Here is a 20,286-nt window from a genome sequence, read left to right on the forward strand (position 1 = left end):
AAAATCCCTGTCCTGTTTTCTTCCGACCTAATTACCGGTGCATGCAGCCCCCAGCCACGTACCCCCTGCTTGCTCAATCGATCATGACACTCTCACACGCACCCCCTTAGAGTTGTGAGCCCTTAAAAGAGACATGAATTGCTCACTCGAGGAGCTCGGCTCTTGAGACAAGAGTCTTGCCGATGCCCCTGGCCGAATAAACCCCCTTCCTTCTTTAACTCAGTGTCTGAGGAGTTTTGTCTGCGGCTCGTCCTGCTACAGTAATAGAAATACAATGTTGGCCAGGCTGGTCCTAAATGCCTGACCTCAAGTGATCCGCCCACCTTGGCCTCCCAAAATGGTGAGAGTACAGGCATGAGCCACGGTGCCCAGCTGGGAGATGCTGTTAATATTGAAGTCAAGGCATCAGGCATACAGCAGGACTGTAGTTGGTGAGTCAGGCCATCATACTTACAGATGCGGCCTTTGGCTTTTACTTTGAGGAGAAAGGCATGTCATTGGAGAATTATGAAAGGTGGCACCCATCGGGAATGGATATTTACCTAAACAGCATCCCTCTGGCTGCTCAGTTGAGAATAGATTTTGGGACAAGTGCAGAAGTGGGAAAACCAGTTAGGAGGCTATTGTGAAAGCGGAAGAGGTAGGCCAGGCGTGGTGGCTCACGCCTGTAATCCCAGCACTTTGGGAGGCCGAGGCAGGCGGATCACGAGGTCAGGAGATCGAGACCATCCTGGCTAACATGGTGAAACCCCGTCTCTACCAAAAATACAAAAAATTAGCCAGGCGTGGTGGCGGGTGCCTGTAGTCCCAGCTACTCGGAGGCTGAGGCAGGAGAATGGCGTGAACCCGGGAGGCGGAGCTTGCAGTGAGCCGAGCTCACACCACAGCACTCCAGCCTGGGCAACAGAGCAAGACTCTGTCTCAAAAAAAAAAAAAGCAGAAGAGGTGATGGTGGCATGGACTTGGGTAGTAAAATGTGGTTGCAGACTGGTCATAACTTGAAAGTGGAGGCCAAAGGAATTGTCTATGGTGTGGATGTTGGATGTGAGAGTATTCCAGTGTAACCCCAGGTTTCCAGCCTGAGAGGACCACAGGAGGAGCAGGTGGTGGGAGTCTGAGTATTTAGTTTTGAACATACCAAGTTTGAGTTGCCCATTTGATGTCCAAGCAGAGATGGTAGTAGAGCCGGGTGCCATGGCTCACGCCTGTAATCCCAACACTGTTAGAGGCTGAGGTGGGCGGATCACATGAAGTCAGGAGTTCAAGACCAGCCTGGCCAACATGGCGAAAACCCATCTCTACTAAAAATACAAAAATTAGCCAGGCGTGGTGGCATGCACCTGTAATCCCAGCTACTCGTGAGGCTGAGGCAGGAGAATCGCTTGAACCCGGGAGGTGGAGGTTGCAGTGAGCAGAGATCTCACCACTGCACTCCAGCCTGGGTGACAGAGTAACTCCATTTCAAAAAAAAAAAACAAAAACAAGAAACAAAAAACAAAACAAGATGGTAGTAGATTGTTGGCTATACAGTCTGAAGTTCAGAGTAGAGGTCTGGGCTAGAAGTACACCCTTGGAGGCACTATTATATAGATGGTATTAAAACAGATTGGGCTGGGTGCGGTGGCTCATGTCTGTAATCCCAGCATTTTAGGAGGCTGAGGTGGGAGGATTACTTGAGCCCAACAGTTCAAGACCAGCCTGGGCAACATAGTGAGAACCTGTCTCTACAAAATATAAAAAATTAGCCGGGCATGGGTGCATGTGCTTGTAGCTACTCAGGAGGCTGAGGCAGGAGGATTGCTTGAGCCTGGGAGATGGAGGTTGCTGTGAGCTATGATGGTGCCACTGTACTCCAGCCTAGGTGACAGAGTGAGACCAAGTCTCAAAAATAAATAAATAATAAATAAATACGGAAAAAATAGAACTATGAGACTGGATGAGATCGTGAAGGGAGTGGGTATAAATGTTGACAAGAGGTTGGGCGCAGTGGATCACACCTGTAATCCCAGCACTTTGGGAGGCCAAGGCGGATCACGAAGTCAGGAGATGGAGACCATCCTGGCTAACACGGTGAAACCCCGTCTCCACTAAAAATACAAAAAATTAGCTGGGCGTGGTGGCGGGCACCTGTAGTCCCAGCTACTCGGGAGGCTGAGGCAGGAGAATTGCTTCAACCCAGGAGGCAGAGCTTGCAGTGAGCCAAGATCACACCACTGCACTCCAGCCTGGGTGACAGGGCAAGACTCCGTCTCAAAAAAAAGGAAAGAAAGAAAGAAAGAGCTAGGATAGACAACTAATATAAGGAGAGTTTTTTGTTTGGTTAGATTTTTTTTTTTGAGATGGACTCTTGCTGTGTCGCCTAGGTTGGAGTGCCTCAGCCTCCCGAGTAGCTGGAATTACAGGCGTGTACCAACAGGCCCAGCCAATTTTTGTATTTTTGGTAGAGACAGGGTTTCACAATGATGGCCAGGCTGGTCTTGAACTCCTGACCTCAAGTGATCCTCCTGCTTCGGCCTCCCAAAGTGCTGGGATTACAGGCGTGAGCCACCGTGCCCAGCCTTCACTTCCCTTCTTACCTAGCTTAAATGTCTTTTATAAGTGGGGTCTTGCTGTGTCATCCAGGTTGGAGTGCAGTGGTGCGATCACAGCTCACTGCAGCCTCAACCTCCCAGATTCACTCTAAACTGGGCTAGGCAGGCCTGGCAAGGCAGTGGGATGTGGAGGGAGTGGAACACAACATTGAGACCCAGTCAAGAAGAGGACCCAGGGCGGGCACAGTGGCTCACGCCTGTAATCCCAGCACTTTGGGAGGCCAAGGTGGGTGGATCAACTGAGGTCAGGAGTTTGAGACCAGCCTGGAGAACATGGTGAAACCCTGTCTCTGCTAAAAATGCGAAAAGTAGCCAGGCATGGTGGCAGACGCCTGTCATCCCAGCTACTCCAAGGCTGAGGCAGGAGAATCAGTTGAACCTGGGATGCGGAGGTTGCAGTGAGCTGAGATTGCACCACTGTACTACAGCCTTGGGCAACAGAGGGAGACTGTCTAAAAAGAAAAAAAAGAAGAGGACCCAGAGGAGAGTAAAATTTAGTCAAGGAGAAAGTCTGTCAGGCCTGAGCCCAACAGTTCTCTACTCACTGGATCCCCAGTTCATCCATCCTACCCTCTTTCTACTGTGCCCCTTCTCTCCCTCCCCAGCATCTTCCCTTCCTTTTTTTTTTTTTTTTGAGACAGAGTCTCGCTCTGTCACCCAGGCTGGAGTACAATGGTGTGATCTTGGCTTACTGCAACCTCTGCATCCCAGGTTCAAGTGATTCTCCCACGTCAGCCTCCCGAGTAGCTGGGACTATAGGCGCCTGCCACCATGCCTGGCTAATTTTTGTATTTTTAGTAGAGACAGGGTTTCCCCATTTTGGCCAGACTGGTCTTGAACTCCTGACCTTAAGTGATCCGTCTGCCTTGGCCTCCCAAAGTGCTGGGATTACAGGCGTGAGCCACAATGCCCAGCCTCCTTCTTTTCCCTCCCTCCCTTCTTTCCTTCCCTCCGTCCCTCCCTCCCTTCTTTCCTGCCTTCCTTCCCTTTTTTTTTTTTTTTAATTGAGATAAGGTCTTGCTCTATCACCCAGACGGGTGTGCAGCCATAGGATCATAGCTCACCCCAGCCTCCATCCTCCCACCTCAGCCTCCTGAGTAGCTGGGACTACAGGTGTGCGCCACTATGCCCAGCTGATTAAAAAAAAAAATTAGAGACAGTGTCTTCTGTGTTGCCCAGGCTGGTCTCGAACTCCTGGCCTCAAATGACCCTTCTGCCTTAACCTCCCAAAGTACAGGGATTACAGGTGCAAGTTACTACACCTTGCCACAGTCTTTTATGTTGTTTGAGACAGCTGGAGTGCAGTGGCACTATCATAGCCCACTCAACTTCCTGGGCTCAAGGGATCTTCCAGTTTCAGCCTCCTGAGTAGCTGAGACAACAGGCGTGCACCACCACGCATGGTTGTTTTCTTTTCTTCTTTTTTTTTTTGAGTTGAAGTTTTGCTCTTGTTACCCAGGCTGGAGTGCAATGCGAGATCTCAGCTCACCGCAACCTCCACCTCCCGTGTTCAAGCGATTCTCCTGCCTCAGCCTCCCGCGTACCTGGGATTACAGGTGCACGCCACCACGCCCAACTAATTTTTGTATTTTTAGTAGTGATGGGGTATCACCATGTTGGCCACAATGGTCACAATCTCCTGACCTCGTGATCCGCCCACCTCGGCCTCCCAAAGTGCTGGGATTACAGGCGTGAGCCACCGTGCCTGGCCCACTTTTAAAAAAAAATTTTGTAGAGATGAGGTCCCACTTTATTTCCCAGGCTGGTCTGGAGCTCTTGGGCTCAAGTGATCCTCCTGCCTCAGCCTTCCAAAGTGCTGAGATTACAGGCGTGACCCACCACCCCCAGCTCCTCGCCACCTTCTTTGTGCCAATCAAAATAGTCCTGAATAAAGCCTGACTTACTGTTTAAACAAGAGTCAGAGTTTTTTCTTCAATAAGCGCAGTAGAAAAGGTGAACTGAAGGGGAGGGGCTGCAGTCATTGATGAAGACAAGGTCCAAGGCAAAACCACAGAGTAACAGGGTAAGGTGGAGGTTGAGATTTACGGAAGCAGAGTTCAGTGATGGACAGGCCAGGGTATACCAAGGGAGTGCTTATAACTGACTCTGAAAAAGTTTTTTTTTTTTTTGAGACAGAGTCTCGTTCTGTCGCCCTGGCTGGAGTGCGGTGGTGCGATCTCAGCTCACTGCAACCTCTGCCTCCCAGGTTCAAGCGATCCTCCTGCCTCAGCCTCCTAAGTAGCTGGGACTGCAGGCGCACGCTTGAGTTCAGGAGTTCCAGAGAAGCCTGGGCAACATGGCGAAACCCGGTCTGTACAAAATATTTAAAAATTAGCCAGGCATGGTGGTGTATGCCTGTGTAGTTCCAGGCACTTGGGAGGCTGAGGCAGAAGGATGCTTGAGCCGGAAAGGCTGAGGTTGTAGTGACACGAGATCGCGCCACTGCACTCCAGCCTGTGTAATAATAGTTCCTGGATCCAAAAAAAAAGGAAAAAAAAAAAAAGGAAATGTATCTGAAACTTTCCAAGCTTCAATTTCTTAATCTGAAAAATTGAAATAGCGGTACCTACCTCACAGAGTGGCTAATTTAATGCAGTGCTATTTGCAAGGGATAATTTATCGAACCTTTAGGCGTTGTTCTAAAGTGCCTATTAAATGCTCACTGAACTCACAGCCTTCGGAGGGAGGTTCAAGTTTATGCCCATTTTACACATGAGGACGCGTTGGTAGGCGGTACTGCTGTTCATGGGATCTGTAAAGAGTGAAGAAGGAGTCTCAGCTCTCAGTAGAGTTCACAGGCTCTAGGATTTCTGCTGGAGGTGTGAACACTGCAGGGAGGCAAGAAAGCGAGCATCAGACGGTGCAAAGCGACCCTGGGCCCAGACCGGCGGCCAATGGCTCCCTCCGGTGGCGGAAGCAAAGAGCGCAGCTGGATCGGGCGCGAAGGGAGGATCCCCGCAGCCGGTGAGGGGCGAGGCTGGGACCCGGTGGAGGTTCTAGGGCTTTGAAAGGTTGAAGGACTAGAACTCCAGAAGTCCCCGAACGAAGTGGGCCGGAGTTCCCGGTGATGCACCTGGACCAGGTGTTGCAGCCCCGCCCACCTCCCTGCCGCCTTCCGCCGTCTTCACACGCCCCCTTTAGGGGGGTGGCTGCTCACGGCGCCTCGGAGCTCGGACTGGGGTCCGGCCCCTGCGGCGACGATTGTTTGCACCTAAGTGAAGGAGGCTGCGAGACCCGCGGCCCACGTCCTGCCGGAGACGCTTGTCTGCAGGGCTGCATTGCATCCCCGGGCGCACGTGGAGCTGGAGCAGAGCATGCTAGGGGAGCGCAGAGAGGGTCGGGCTTCCCCGGGCTCGCCCACAGGGCGGGGCAGAGGACGGGGACCAATAGCGCGCGCGTGCTGGTGGGGGTGGGGACAGGCTCCGGGCCTGGCATCCCGGTAGCCGCAGCTGTCTTTTCCGGCCCCAGTGCGCTCTCCGCCTGAGGCGGAGCCCCCCGGCTCGCAGGGATCGCCCCCGAGCGCTGCGTCCTGCGGGTGGGTGAGTGAGCGCCCCGCGGTCCCTGAGCTGTGGGGTGCACCTGGCCGGGAAGAAGGATATCTTGGCTCCTTGCACCCCAGCGGGCGCAAAGGGGCAGGAGCCCGGGTTGGGGGAGGAGGAGGACCCGGGGACCTTGTGTCGCTCGGTGGGAGCCGGTCTGTGTTTCTGTTTTGCTAGAGTGTGTTTGGGTTGGTAGAGTTTGTAGGGAGGGTGCCTCGTGTGGATGGGAGGAATCTGGGGAGGCTAAGGCGAGGAGGAGGGGGTCTGAGATGGGTCGAGGGAGAGGATTGACGGAGGGTGGGGTTTTGAAAGAGTTGGAAGTTTCTTGTTGCCTGTGGGTGGGGTGATTGCATTGGGGGGCTTGGTAGGGGCAGCTCAGGACACCGAAGGAGAGGATGGGGAAGGCTCTCCTGCCCGTAACTTACTTCCCTTTTGGGAGATTTGCTTCCTCTTGCATTGCTAGTTAAGGAAGGAGAGGCTGGAGAAGCCTGTGCCGTCAGAGAACATTTGCCCTTTTCCAGAACCGGTGCCATCCCTAGTCTCAGGAACATAAGGGAAGGTGTGGCCCCCAGGAGCTGGGAGAGACCTTGAAACCCCTGCTGACGGGTTTGGGGTACCAACTTTTGTGGGGCAGTGGCTGGTACCATTTGCAGCCCACGGGCTTTTTTGAGTTGCCGGTAAGCAGGGTGTGGGTGCGTGCGTTCCTGTTTCCTTGCGGTTGTCTCTCTCTTTTTTTTTTTTTTTTTTTTTTTTTTATTGACACAGGGTCTCGCTGTCACCCAGGCTGGAGTGCAGTGGCATGATCTCGGCTCGCTGCAGCCCTACGCCTCCAGGACTCAAGCGATTCTCGTGTCTCAGCCTCCCAAGTAGCTGTGATTACAGGCATGCACCTTCACGCTTGGCTAATTTTTTTTTTTCTTGTGAGACGGAGTCTCACTGTGTCGTCCAGGCTGGAGTGCAGTGGCGCGATGTCGGCTCACTGCAACCTCTGCCTCCTGGGTTCAAGGGATTCTCCTGCCTCAGCCTCCCAAGTAGCTGGGACTACGGGCATGAGCCACCATGCCCAGCTAATTTTTGTATTTTTAGTAGAGACGGGGTTTCACCGTGTTGACCAGGGTGGTCTCGAACTCCTGACCTCAGGTGATCCACCCGCCTCGTCCTCCCAAAGTGCTGGGATTACAGGCATGAACCACCGAGCCCGGCCAATTTTTGTATTTTTAGTAGAGAGCAGCTCTGTATTTTGGGGAGGCTTCGGGGTATTTGATTAGTGGTCTTTGGGGGTGGGCGGGCTCTGTGGGGGTGCTTTTGATGCAACATAATCTCCTTTGCAGGTCACCTTACCCATTTGTGGCTTCCTCTACCTGTGCTGAGCTATGGCCAGTGAGAGCTCACCTCTGCTGGCCTACCGGCTCCTGGGGGAGGAGGGGGCTGCCCTCCCTGCCAATGGGGCCGGGGGTCCTGGAGGGGCGTCTGCCCGGAAGCTGTCCACCTTCCTGGGTGTGGTGGTGCCCACTGTCCTGTCCATGTTCAGCATAGTTGTTTTTCTGAGGATTGGTGAGTGGGTCCTGGGGCTGGTGTGGACTGACTGTAGTATGGGAGGACATGATGGGGAGGGGTGGAGATGGGACTGGGATAAGATTAGGAAGGGGACCCAAGAGAAGTGGTTGGCTGAAGGGTTTGGGAAGGGGCTCCCTGTGGGCTTGCATTTAGCTCCACCCTGGAGCTCTGCAGAACCAGGGGGTTGGGGATATGGGGTGTGAGTCCCCTGTGACCTGATTTGCTGCTCCTGCCTCAGGGTTCGTGGTGGGTCATGCTGGGCTGCTGCAGGCCCTGGCCATGCTGCTGGTTGCCTACTTCATCCTGGCACTCACCGTCCTCTCTGTCTGTGCCATCGCCACCAATGGAGCCGTGCAGGGGGGCGGAGCCTACTGTATCCTCCAACATCGATGGACTGGGGTCTGGGCTGTTCTGCCTGCTAGGGAGGGTGTGGAAGGGGCCATTACCTTTGTTGGCTCAGGGGCAAGACAAGTGTTTTTTTTCATTCTTAAAATTTTTTTAGGCTGGGTGCGGTGGCTCACGCCTGTAATCCCAGCACTTTGGGAGGCTGAGGTGGGTGGATCACTTGAGGCCAGGAGTTTGAGACCAGCCTGGCCAACATGGTGAAAGCCCGTCTCCACTAAAAATACAAAAATTAGCTGGGCATGGTGGCACCCGCCTGTGATTCCAGCTACTCAGGAGGCTGAGGCATGAGAATCACTTGAACCTGGGAGATGGAGGTTGCAGCGTGCCAAGATCATATCACTGCACTCCAACCTGGGCAACAGAGCAAGACTCTGACACCCAGGCTGCAGTGCAGTGGCGCCATCATAGCTCACTGCGATCTCGACTTCCCGGGCTCAAGTGATCCTCATGCTTCAACCTCCTGAGTAGCCGGCACTATAGGCATGTACCACCACCCCTGTTTAATTTTTAAATATTTTGTAGAGATGGAATCTTGCTATGTTTCCCAGGCTGGTCTTGAATTCCTGGCCTCAAGTGATCCTCCTGCCTCAGCCTCCCAAAATGCTGGGATTACAGGCGTCAGCCACTGTGCCTGGCCTGGCAGGGCAAGTTTTAATAAATGTGCAGCAAGCAGGCTGGTGTAGTGAAGGAGATCAACGTTGTCCTGCACGTTGATGCCAATTTCTAATCCAACAGTCTCATCTGTTAGGCAGTGATTGTTTTACAGATGCAGAAACTGGCACTCAGAGGATATGAGTGACTTGGGCAAAGCCACATGGCTGGGGCCTGGCTGCACTCGGGTTCAGTGCTTGGAGCTATGGCAACTTCCTCACGTCGATTTCAGTCTTTTCCCTTAATGCTCACCCCTGCTTCCACTTTCAGTCATGATCAGCCGCACACTGGGGCCCGAGGTCGGGGGCAGCATTGGGCTCATGTTCTACCTGGCTAACGTCTGTGGCTGTGCTGTCTCCCTCCTGGGGCTGGTGGAGTCTGTGCTTGATGTCTTCGGGGCCGGTCTGTGCTCTGTCCGATCTGGACAGTGCTGCGGGTTTGCAGGGTCTGGGAGTGTGGGATCGTGAGGGAGAAGGTCCTCTCCAGGAGAGGGGCAGACTGAGCCATTACCTTGGCTTTCTGGAGCTTCTGCTGTGTGGCCAGCATCGTGCAGGAGATGTGGACATCCCTGAGATTGTCCTTGCCTGCAGGGAGCTAGCCATCTAATTGGAGAGACTGGGCTAAGATTCTTAAAATTGACAGAGACCACCAGGGAGAGCTAAGATGCTAGGATGGAGCTAAGAGGGAAGTGGGGAAGGTGGTCTCTCTGATAGCAGGTGGGCAGAGGAGGGCTTGTCTTGCTTTGGGTCATGGTTAAGGCTGGGTCCCTTCTTATTTATTTATTTATTTTGAGATGGAGTCTTGCTTTGTTGCCCAGGCTGGAGTGCAGTGGTGTGATCTCTGCTCACTGCAACCTTTGCCTCCCTGGTTCAAACGATTCTTTTGCCTCAGCCTCTTGAGTAGCTGGGATTACAGGCACTCACTACCACGCCTGGCTAATGTTTGTATTTTTAGTAGAGACGGGGTTTCACCGTGTTGGCCAGGCTAGTCTCGAACTCCTGACCTCAAGTGATCCACCTGCCTCAGCTTCCCGAAGTGTTGGGATTACAGGCGTGAGCCCCAGCGCCCCGCCCCTTCTTTTTTTTTTTTTTTTTTCTTGAGACAAGGTCTCACTCTGTCACCCAGGCTGGAGTGCAGTGGTACCATCTCGGCTCAATGCAACTTCTGCCTCCCGGGCTCACGCGATTCTCCCACTTCAGCCTCCCAGTAGCTGGGACTACAGGCATGCCTCCCCATGCCTGGCTAATTTTTGCAGTTTTTGTGGAGCTGGGATTTCACAATGTTGCCCAGGCTAGTTTTAAACTCCTGGACTGAAGCGATCCTCCCACCTCGGCCTCCCAAAGTGCTGGAATTATAGGCATGAGCCGCCCACCATGCCCAGCCGGTGGGGTGCGTTAGGATCGGGCCTTCTAACTCTGTCCCTACCTCTCTCCAGATGCCACAGGGCCCAGTGGGCTCCGGGTCCTGCCCCAGGGCTACGGCTGGAACCTGCTGTATGGCTCCCTGCTGCTGGGCCTTGTGGGTGGGGTCTGTACCCTGGGAGCCGGCCTCTACGCCCGGGCCTCATTCCTCACATTCTTGCTGGTCTCCGGCTCCCTGGCCTCCGTGCTCATCAGCTTTGTGGCTGTGGGGCCGAGGGACATCCCCTTGACCCCTCGGCCTGGCCCCAATGGCTCCTCCCTGCCGCCCCGGCTTGGCCACTTCACCGGCTTCAACAGCAGTACCCTGAAGGACAACTTGGGTGGTGAGCTGGGCACTGCTGTGGCAGGGATCTCGGGGTGAGGGGTGGGCAAGCGTCGGGGCTGGGCCCTTAAAAATCTCTGGATGAGCACAGGTGTCAGAGGGAATGGAAGGCAGGAGGTCTGGACTGCAGAGCAGTGCAGTTTAATTCAAGCCTGTCTAGCGTGTGTTTGGCTGGCGGCACAGGAGGAAGCCCACAAAACAGTCCCTGCTTTAGAGGAACTTGTGTTCTAGCTGAGGAGAGACGTGCATTCAAGAATTAGTTAAATAGCACAGTAAGGCCCAGCATGACTTAAACAGATCAGGATCTCCCAGGAGTGGAGAGAAGGGAGGCCTGACTATGGGCTGGGGAGGGCAGGAGCCAGGGAGCTGGAGGTGGCCTGAGATAGACAGGTGGGGGATTCAGCCAGGAGCCGGAAGCAGAGAGGGAAGGCGTCTCAGGAAAGAGCTTGAGACCAGGTGCAGTGGCTCACGCCTGTAATCCCAGCATTCTGGGAGGCTGAGGCAGGAGGATCACCTGAGGTCAGGAGTTTGAGACCAGTCTGGCCAACATGGTGAAACCCTCTCCCTGTCTCTACTAAAAACACAAAAATTAGCTGGGCACGCTGGCTTGCACCTGTAGTGCCAGATACTCGGGAAGCTGAGGGAGAATTGCTTGAACCCAGGAGGAGGAGGTTTCAGTGAGCTGAGATTGCACCACTGCACTCCAGCCTGGGCAACAGAGTGAGGTTCCGTCTCCAAAAAAAAAAAAAAAAAAAAACCATAAAATAAAAATACAAAAATTATCCAGGGGCGGTGGTGTGCGCCTGTAGTCCCAGCTACTCAGGAGGCTGAGGCATGAGAATCTCTTGAACCCGGGAGGCAGAGGCTGCAGTGAGCTAAGATCGCCACCACTGCCCTCCAGCCTGGGCTTCAGAACGAGACTCCGTCTCAAAAAGATAAGTAGGCTGGGTGCAGTGGCTCCCGCCTGTAATCCCAGTACTTTCGGAGGTCGAGGCGGGTGGACCACCTGAGGCCAGGAGTTCAAGATCAGCCTGGCCAGCATGGTGAAACCCCATCTCTACTAAAAATACAAAAATTAGCCAGGCGTGGTGGCGGGCACCTGTAATCCCAGCTACCTGAGAGGCTGAGGCAGGGGAATTGCTTGAACCTGGGAGGCAGAGGTTGCAGTGAGCTGAGATCCAACCACTGCACTCTGGCCTGGGTGACACAGTGAGACTCCGTCTCAAAATAAATAAATAAATAAAATTAAAAAGTTAGATGGGCATGGTGGTGCACACCTGTAGTCCCAGCTACTTGGCAGACTGAGGCAGGAGGATCGCTCTAGCCCAGGAGGTAGAGGTTGCAGTGAGCTACGATGGTGCCACTGCACTCCAGCCTGGATGACAGAGCAAGACCCTGTCTCTAAAAAATAAGTAAATAAATAAAAGAGCATGGATTAAGGTCTGGAGGGAGGAATATCGGCGCATTGGGGGGACGTGGCAATGTGTCTGGCTGGCCCAGGGCCAGTGCAGGAACAGGCTGGGGTCTTAGTGAGGGCAGTGCAGGGGAGGCGAGAGGACCGTGGGAATGTGTGGAGAGGGTGGCTAAGAGGCCTGGATCCCTGAGAGGGATGCTGATGCACTCTCCTCCCTGGGAGGATCCTCCTAGCTGGCTATGCTGAGGACTACACCACGGGAGCCATGATGAATTTTGCCAGCGTCTTTGCTGTCCTCTTTAACGGCTGTACAGGCATCATGGCTGGGGCCAACATGTCAGGTGAGAGTCCCTGCCTGCTGCCTCCTGGGGGTTTGGGGCTGCCACCGTGAGGGACCCAGGGGGATGGCTGGAGGGCTGACCTCACTCCCTTTGCTCCCCCCTCTCCAGGGGAGCTGAAGGACCCCAGCCGGGCGATCCCTCTGGGCACGATCGTCGCCGTTGCCTACACCTTCTTCGTCTATGTCCTGCTTTTCTTTCTCTCCAGCTTCACTTGTGACAGGTGTCTGGGGAGGGATGGGGGTGGAGTGTCGAACAAGATTGGTGCACCTGGGTCACCAAGGGAAACACAGGCTGGGGGGCTGGGGAGCAGAAACCCAGCTTGTTGGGGTGGACGGTGGCTACCGGCGATTGATAGCCAGCAGCTGCCGTGGACCCAGTACTGTTGCAGGCACTCAGCTTGGGAGTGAGGGTGGGTAGTGGCTTTCTACCCAGTTTGCATTTCCACAAATATTTGGCCTCTTGTGCATATACCATTAGGTATGACAGCCGGGTGAGGTGGCTCACACCTGTAATCCCAGCACTTTGGGAGGCTGAGGCAGGAGGATCGCTGGAGCCCAGGAGTTCCAGACCAGCCTGGGCAACAGAGCAAGAGCCTCCTGCCAAATACAAAAATTAGCTAGGTGTGATGGCAAATGCTTGTAGTCCTGGCTACTTGGGAGGCTGTGGTGGGAGGATTGCTTGAGTCCAAGAAGTCGAGGCTGCAGTGAGCTATGATTACAGCACTACACTTTAGCCTGGGGGTTGGAGTGAGACCTTGTCTCTTAAAAAACCACTGAGTGATTAAATCCAAGGCCGCCCAGTGAATACCAGGCGTATCCCTTTAGCACGTTTGATATCTGAGTCTGATCCTTAAGATCACGGCTAGAGATTTTCTTACCCCATGATGCATGATCATCCATGTCCTCCTTTTCCTCCTTCCTAGGACCCTGCTGCAGGAAGACTATGGGTTCTTCCGCGCCATCAGCCTGTGGCCCCCACTGGTGTTGATCGGAATCTATGCCACGGCGCTCTCAGCATCCATGAGCTCGCTCATTGGTGCCTCCCGCATCCTCCATGCCCTGGCCCGGGATGACCTCTTTGGTGGGTTCTCTGCCTCCTTGCTGGGTCAGAGCACGCCTTCCCTTGTCTGTCTCTCTGTCCCCGCTGAGCCCTGGCTGATGTGTCTGCTGTGGATTCTGTTTTTCTAGGAGTGATCTTGGCGCCGGCCAAGGTTGTGTCCCGAGGGGGAAACCCCTGGGCGGCTGTACTGTATTCTTGGGGCCTGGTGCAGGTGAGCCTTCTCCTTCAAGGGGCCCTTTCCCTCACCCCACCAGCTGATAGGATGGGGGTGCAGTTAGATGCAGGTTGGGAGACAAATGCAAAGACAAATGCGTATGCACTTGGGGGTGCACTGGCACTCTGCAGTGTTCACTGGCACTTTATGGGGTTCACCAGCACTTTGCAGGTTGCCCCAGTGCTTTGCAGGGTTCATTGGCACCCTGGGGGGTTCACTGGCACTTTTCAGGGTACACGGGCATTTTGCAGGGTTCACTGACACTTTATGGGTATACTAGTATTTTTCAGGGTTCACTGGCACTTTGTGGGGTGCCCCAGCACTTTGAGGGATTCACTGGCACTCTGTGGGATGTACCAACACTTTGTGGGGGTTCACTGATCCTTTGGAGGTTTGGTGGCACTCTGTGGAGGTGCATTGGCCCTTTCTGGGGTTCATTGACACTGGGGGTACACTTGCACTTTGCAGGGCTCACGGGCACTTTTCAGGGTTCACTGACACTTTGGGGTGCACTGGCACTCTCTGGGGTTCATTGACACTTTGGGGATGCGCTGGCACTTTGCATGGTTCACGGGTACTTTCCAGGGTTCACTGACACTTTGGGGGTACACTGGCACTTTCTGGGGTTCACTGACACTGGGGATACACTGGCACTTTTGGGGTTTAATAGCATTTGGGGGTTCATTGACACTTGGGGGTGCACTGGCCTTTGCAGGGTTCACTGGCACTTTCTGGGGCTCATTGACACTTTGGGGGTACACTGGCATTCTTTGGTGTTCACTGGCATTTTGGGGGTACACTGGCACCTTGGATCAACGGCACGCCTCTTGGCCCTTGCCCAGCTGGTTCTCCTGGCCGGGAAGCTAAACACGCTGGCCGCTGTGGTCACTGTCTTCTACCTGGTGGCCTATGCTGCCGTGGACCTGTCCTGCCTGAGCCTGGAGTGGGCCTCGGCTCCCAACTTCCGGTGAGAGACTCAGAGACCTGTGTCCCCAGAGAGAAGAAGGGAGGAATGGGAAAACAGGGAGGACTCGGGCTCAGGCGTGGGGCTGGGGACTGCAGCCTCGTGTACGGCCAGCCCTGAGTTTCCGTCCCTCCTCCCCTCCATGCCTGCAGCCCCACCTTCAGCCTGTTCTCCTGGCACACCTGCCTGCTGGGGGTGGCCTCCTGCCTGCTCATGATGTTCCTCATCAGTCCTGGCGCGGCCGGTGGCTCCCTGCTCCTCATGGGTCTGCTGGCTGCCCTGCTCACCGCGCGAGGAGGCCCCAGTAGCTGGGGCTATGTCAGCCAGGCCTTGCTTTTCCACCAGGTACGGGGAGCTGGTGGGGCGGTGGGGAGACGGGAGGTGGTCAAAGAACCCCTCTCTTTGGCTGGAGTTGGTGCTCCCATCCAGGAGGCGCTGAACGGGGCTGTGTATTTGATCCTGCCACTTCCCCACCGCCTCACCCCTATACCCAGGTGCGTAAGTATCTGCTCCGGCTGGACGTCCGGAAGGATCACGTGAAGTTCTGGCGGCCCCAGCTGCTGCTCCTGGTGGGGAACCCCCGGGGCGCCCTGCCTCTGCTGCGGTTGGCCAACCAGCTTAAGAAGGGGGGGCTCTACGTGCTGGGCCATGTCACCCTGGGAGACCTTGGTGAGCTGCCCTCCCACTCACTCACTCACTCCCATTCTTCTCTCCCCCTACCCTTTTTTTTTTGAGATGGAGCTTCGTTCTGTTGCCCAGGCTGGAGGGCAGTGGGATGATCTTGGCTCACTGCAACCTCCACCTCCCAGGTTCAAGTGATTCTCCTGCCTTAGCCTCCTGAGCTGGGATTACAGGCACACACCACCATGCCTGGCTAGTTTTTGTATTTTTAGTAGAGAAGGGGTTTCACCATGTTGGCTAAGCTAGTTTCGAACTCCTGACCTCAAATGCTCCGCCCATCTTGGCCTCCCAAAGTGCTGGGATTGTAGGTGTGAGCCACCACGGCCAGAACCCCTCCCCTCCTTTTTTTTTGAGACAAGGTCTTGCTCTGTCACCCAGGCTGGAGGGCAGTGGTGCCATCAGAGTTCACTGCAGCCTCAACCTCTTGGGCTCAAGTAATCCTCCTGCCTTGGCCTCCTGAGTAGCTAGGACTACAGGTGTGTGCCACCAGGCCTGGCTAATTTGTAGAGATGAGGTCTCTTTTTGTTTCCCAGGCTGGTCTAGAACTCCTGACTCAAGCAACCCTCCCACCTTGGCCTCCCAAAGGGCAGGGATTACAGGCATGAGCCACGACACCAGCCCCTCTGCCCCTTTTATCTCCTTTCCCATGACCCCTCCAAGCAGCCATAGCCCTGCCCAGGCCCATCTGTGATTTGGACTCTAGGAGACATTGAGTTTGGCCAACACTGGCTACCTTCCTTTCCTCATCTTCTCTGTAGACTCCCTGCCCTCGGACCCTGTACAGCCACAGTACGGGGCATGGCTCAGTCTGGTGGACCGTGCCCAGGTGAAGGCTTTTGTGGATCTAACCCTCTCACCCTCCGTGCGCCAGGGGGCTCAGCATCTGCTGCGAATCTCCGGCCTCGGTGAGCTGCTTTTCCCTGGATGCCCTCGGCCCTCCTCTGTGGCCACTTCAAATCTCCGCTGCCCTCCCCTAGAGAGTCAGCCACAGATTGCAAACTGCAAAAGGACCTTATAGTCGAGAGCAGATAAGACAGTGCTCAAAGATAATAGCCCCAGACAGTGTGTGATAAGGTCTAATAGGAGATGCTAGGGACTAGCGATGGGGTGGGTGATGCTGTTGCGGTTTTTTTTCCTTCTTCTTTTTTTTTTTTTTTTTTTTTGAGACGGAGTCTTGTTCTGTCTTGCCCAGGCTGGAGTACAGTGGCACGATCTTGGCTCACTGCAGCCTCCACCTCCCAGGTTCAAGTGATTCTCCTGTCTCAGCCTTCCAAGGAGCTGGGACTATAGGCACATGCTACCATGCCTGGCTAATTTTTGTATTTTTAGTAGAGATGGGGGTTTCACCATGTTGCCCAGGCCAGTGTCGAGCTCCTGACCTCAGGTGATCCACCCACCTCGGCCTCCCAAAGTGCTGGGATTACAGGCATGTGCCACTGTGCCTGGCCTTTCCTTCTTTTTTTTTTTCTGATCCAAAAATTGGGGCGTGGGCACTGAAGAGTGTATTTTTGGGGACAATGGAGCATTATTTGAATCTGCAGCTGCCTCATCAAATCAGATGGTTTTTAACTACCAGTGTTCAGAGGAAGGCAGGCCAGCCACTATACACTGATGTGGCCAGCAAAGGTTTTGCAGAGAGATGGTAATTCAGCCAGACTTTGAAAGGGGTTGGGATGTAGGAGATATAACATGTCTCCCCTGCCCCCGCCACCCAAAGCCACAAAGGATGCCGGAGGCTGTGTGGGGCGGAAGTTTGTGGATGGAGCAGTGAATTCTCAGCTTTTAGCGCTGAGGCCACCAGGGTTATCTATGCTCAGTCACTGCCTTCTCCCTTAATCCTGGACCAGTGCCCGTCACCAAAGTGCATGCTTCCTTCTCTATTCAGAGTCTGGCTAAAGTTCAACAGTGTTGGACATTGCCCAGTTCAGTGTAAATCAGAACCCTGAGAAATACTCAGGAGGGGGCGTGACTAGTTTATTTTGCAAGATCAGCTGGAGTTCACACCTGCCGAGATGTTTTGGGGTGTCATCAAGCATCATTGACCCACAGAGCATCTGAGCATCTGAGAGCCTGGTCTTCGCTTTTTGTGCAGAGACCACAATGCTCATGAAATGTTTCCTGTGGAAGATATCAGGTTGGTGCAAAAGCAATTGCGGTTTTTGCTTTTTTTTTTTTTTTGGACAGGGTCTCACTCTGTTGCCCAGGCTGGAGTGCAGTGGCACGATGTCGGCTCACTGCAACCTCTGCCTCCTGGGTTCAAGCGATTCTCCTATCTCAGCCTTCCAAGTAGCTGGGACTGCAGATACATGCCAGCATGTCCAACTAATTTTTGTATATTTTTGATAGAGACGGGGTTTCACCACATTGCCCAGGCTAATCTCGAACTTCCAACCTCAGGTGATCCGCCCGCCTCAGCCTCCCAAAGTGCTGGGATGCCATTTTAGTGGGAAAAAAAACCCGCAATTACTTTTGCACCAACCTATTCCAATAAGAGGAAAAGTATTTCCTTTAAATGGTGGATTCTCCTGTCATAGAAAATTTGATTTATGGGTTGAGCAATGTTTGTTTCATGAGAAGGGGTCTTGGAAGAGGTCTCCACGTCTCCCTGTAAACTCAGCCTGGTTCAAGGGAGCAATTATCTGATTCCACAAGGGTTGTTCAAAAATTAAGAACCAAGAGCTTGTCAGCAGGGACTTGGAGCATTGTGGTTGGCACGTGCCCAGCTCGGTGGCTCAGAGTGTGGCCTCTCATGCTGGGTGGAGGTGGATTGCGTTGACCTACCTGCCCCAGTACCTACCAGATGTGAGCCTGTGGGCGAGTGACTTCATTGCTTGGTGCTTTGGGCTCCTTATCAGTAAAAAGAGGAGACTAAATATTACCTACCTCATAGCATTACTTCAAGGTTCAAATAAGTTAAAATACAAAGTGCTTTCTACAGGACATAGCCCCTGGTAAGCGGATACCATGCAATGAACCACCATGATTAGGGTTTTGGTAAAACCTACTAGGGTTAGTGTTTACTGCAGTAAACATCCTGGGGTAGCCCTGTTTCTTTTTTCTTTTTGAGATGGAGTCTCGCTCTGTTGCCCAGGCTGGAGTGCAGTGGCGTGATCTCAGCTTACTACAACCACCACCTTCCGGGTTCAGGCAATTCTCATGTCTCAGCCTCCTGAGTAGCTGGGATTATAGGCGCCCACCACAATGCTCGGCTAATTTTTGTATTTTTAGTAGAGAGAGCATTTCACTGTATTGGCCAGGCTGGTCTCAAACTCCTGACCTCAGGTGATCGATGTGCCTCAGCTTCCCAAGATGCTGCGATTACAGGTGTGAGCCACTGCGCCCTGCCTGGTCCATTTTCTCATCTTCCCATAGCAGAGTCTGGGACGCTATTACCCTGGGGATTCAGGTCATGAGCTTGGCTGATCAGGGTGTCTGATTTGCACAGCGGAGTCAAACTCGCATCCCCTACCATGAAACAGATGCCCTGCTAGAAGCCGGGAGTGGACAGCATCCTACTCTCCATAGAATTGGAGTGCTCATTAGTGGCAAGAATCCTAATGCGAACTTTGCCTGTTTAAGTGGAGATTAGTCACTGAGATAATAAAATAAGTGCATGTGAAAGTGTTTAGGAAAAATGAAAAGTCATTATGCAAATGTGCAGAATGTTGCTGTACGAGCCCGTACACAGTGGGAATGTCATACCTATGGCTGACACACCTTGCTGTCAGTGTGTGGGAGCGTGGTGTAAACTTAGCCTGTGAGCCTGACTCCTGTCTGTTCTTGCCTTCCCCGCTCTGCCCCCAGGCGGCATGAAGCCCAACACGTTGGTCCTGGGTTTCTACGATGATGCTCCCCCGCAGGACCATTTTCTGACAGACCCGGCTTTCTCTGAGCCTGCGGACAGCACCAGGGAGGGCAGTTCCCCAGCTCTGAGCACCCTGTTCCCTCCTCCCCGGGCTCCTGGCAGCCCCCGGGCTCTCAGTCCCCAGGACTACGTGGCCACGGTGGCCGATGCCCTCAAGATGAACAAGAATGTGGTGCTGGCCCGGGCCAGCGGGGCCTTGCCCCCTGAGCGGCTGAGCCGGGGGTCTGGGGGCACCTCTCAGCTGCACCACGTGGACGTGTGGCCCCTCAACCTGCTGCGGCCCCGGGGTGGGCCAGGCTACGTGGATGTCTGTGGCCTCTTCCTGCTGCAGATGGCAACCATCTTGGGCATGGTGCCTGCTTGGCATAGCGCCCGGCTCCGGATCTTCCTGTGCCTGGGGCCTCGGGAGGCGCCTGGGGCGGCCGAGGGGCGGCTGCGGGTACTGCTGAGCCAACTGAGGATCCGGGCTGAGGTGCAGGAGGTAGTGTGGGGCGAGGGGGCCGGGACCGGGGAACCCGAGGCAGAGGAGGAAGGGGACTTTGTGAACAGTGGGCGGGGAGACGCGGAGGCAGAGGCCCTGGCACGCAGTGCCAACGCCCTGGTTCGGGCCCAGCAGGGGCGCGGCACAGGAGGAGGGCCGGGTGGGCCGGAGGGTGGGGATGCTGAGGGCCCCACCACAGCCCTCACCTTCCTGTACTTGCCTCGGCCGCCCGCCGATCCTGCCCGATACCCCCGCTACCTGGCGCTACTGGAGACTCTAACCCGAGAACTGGGCCCCACGCTGCTGGTTCATGGGGTCACTCCAGTCACCTGCACTGATCTCTGATGCCCCTGCCTCCAGGGCTAGGTAGAGAGGGCCCAGGCAGGCGGCCTATCCTGATCCTTGGAGGAGGAGGAAGAGGAGGAGGGAAGCACTGTGTCCCTTGGCCCTGCCCTTGGGACATGGAGCCCAGGGGAGGTTTGAAGGGGATCCTGGGCTTGGGCATCACGCCCACCTCCTTTGGCAGAGGGACCCCAGCACTAACTCTGGGCGGCTGTCCCCACCGTGCAGGGGAGGGAGTCCGCAGCCTCCCTTCACTGGTGCCTTGACGCTAGGGGCCAGGCCTCCTCCGTGACTCTGGGCTACCTCAGTTTCCCCACTTTGGCCAGACTCACTCACCCACTGGGGTGGTGATGTTTTCGTTCTGTTTTATTTTTCTAACTCTGCTGACCATGAATAAAAGACCAAAACACTACAGGCTGGCTGAGCAGTGCTGGTGGGT

At 54.5% G+C, this 20,286-nt stretch overlaps 1 protein-coding gene across 3 annotated transcripts; it reads left to right on the forward strand.

Moving 5' to 3' along the window:
• The first annotated feature begins 5,992 nt into the window (after positions 1 to 5,992).
• Positions 5,993 to 20,259, forward strand: SLC12A9 (solute carrier family 12 member 9). 3 transcript variants are annotated; one of them, XM_030797205.1, is made up of 14 exons: positions 5,993 to 6,130; positions 7,462 to 7,684; positions 7,926 to 8,060; positions 9,014 to 9,145; positions 10,179 to 10,487; positions 12,134 to 12,241; positions 12,350 to 12,461; positions 13,164 to 13,321; positions 13,429 to 13,511; positions 14,357 to 14,481; positions 14,631 to 14,823; positions 14,973 to 15,147; positions 15,918 to 16,064; positions 18,964 to 20,254. In XM_030797205.1, exons 2-14 carry the CDS (start codon positions 7,504 to 7,506, stop codon positions 19,848 to 19,850), a joined length of 2,745 nt encoding a protein of 914 aa, XP_030653065.1. In that variant the 5' UTR covers positions 5,993 to 6,130; positions 7,462 to 7,503; the 3' UTR covers positions 19,851 to 20,254. The 3 variants fall into 3 exon arrangements, with proteins under 3 accessions (XP_030653065.1, XP_030653064.1, XP_030653066.1); XM_030797204.1 differs by having other exon boundaries at positions 6,003 to 6,126; positions 18,964 to 20,259; XM_030797206.1 differs by lacking the exon at positions 5,993 to 6,130 and adding an exon at positions 6,969 to 7,012.
• Positions 20,260 to 20,286: the final 27 nt, after the last annotated feature.

Source organism: Nomascus leucogenys, chromosome 17 (assembly GCF_006542625.1).
Source record: "Nomascus leucogenys isolate Asia chromosome 17, Asia_NLE_v1, whole genome shotgun sequence".
Lineage (NCBI taxonomy): Eukaryota > Metazoa > Chordata > Mammalia > Primates > Hylobatidae > Nomascus > Nomascus leucogenys.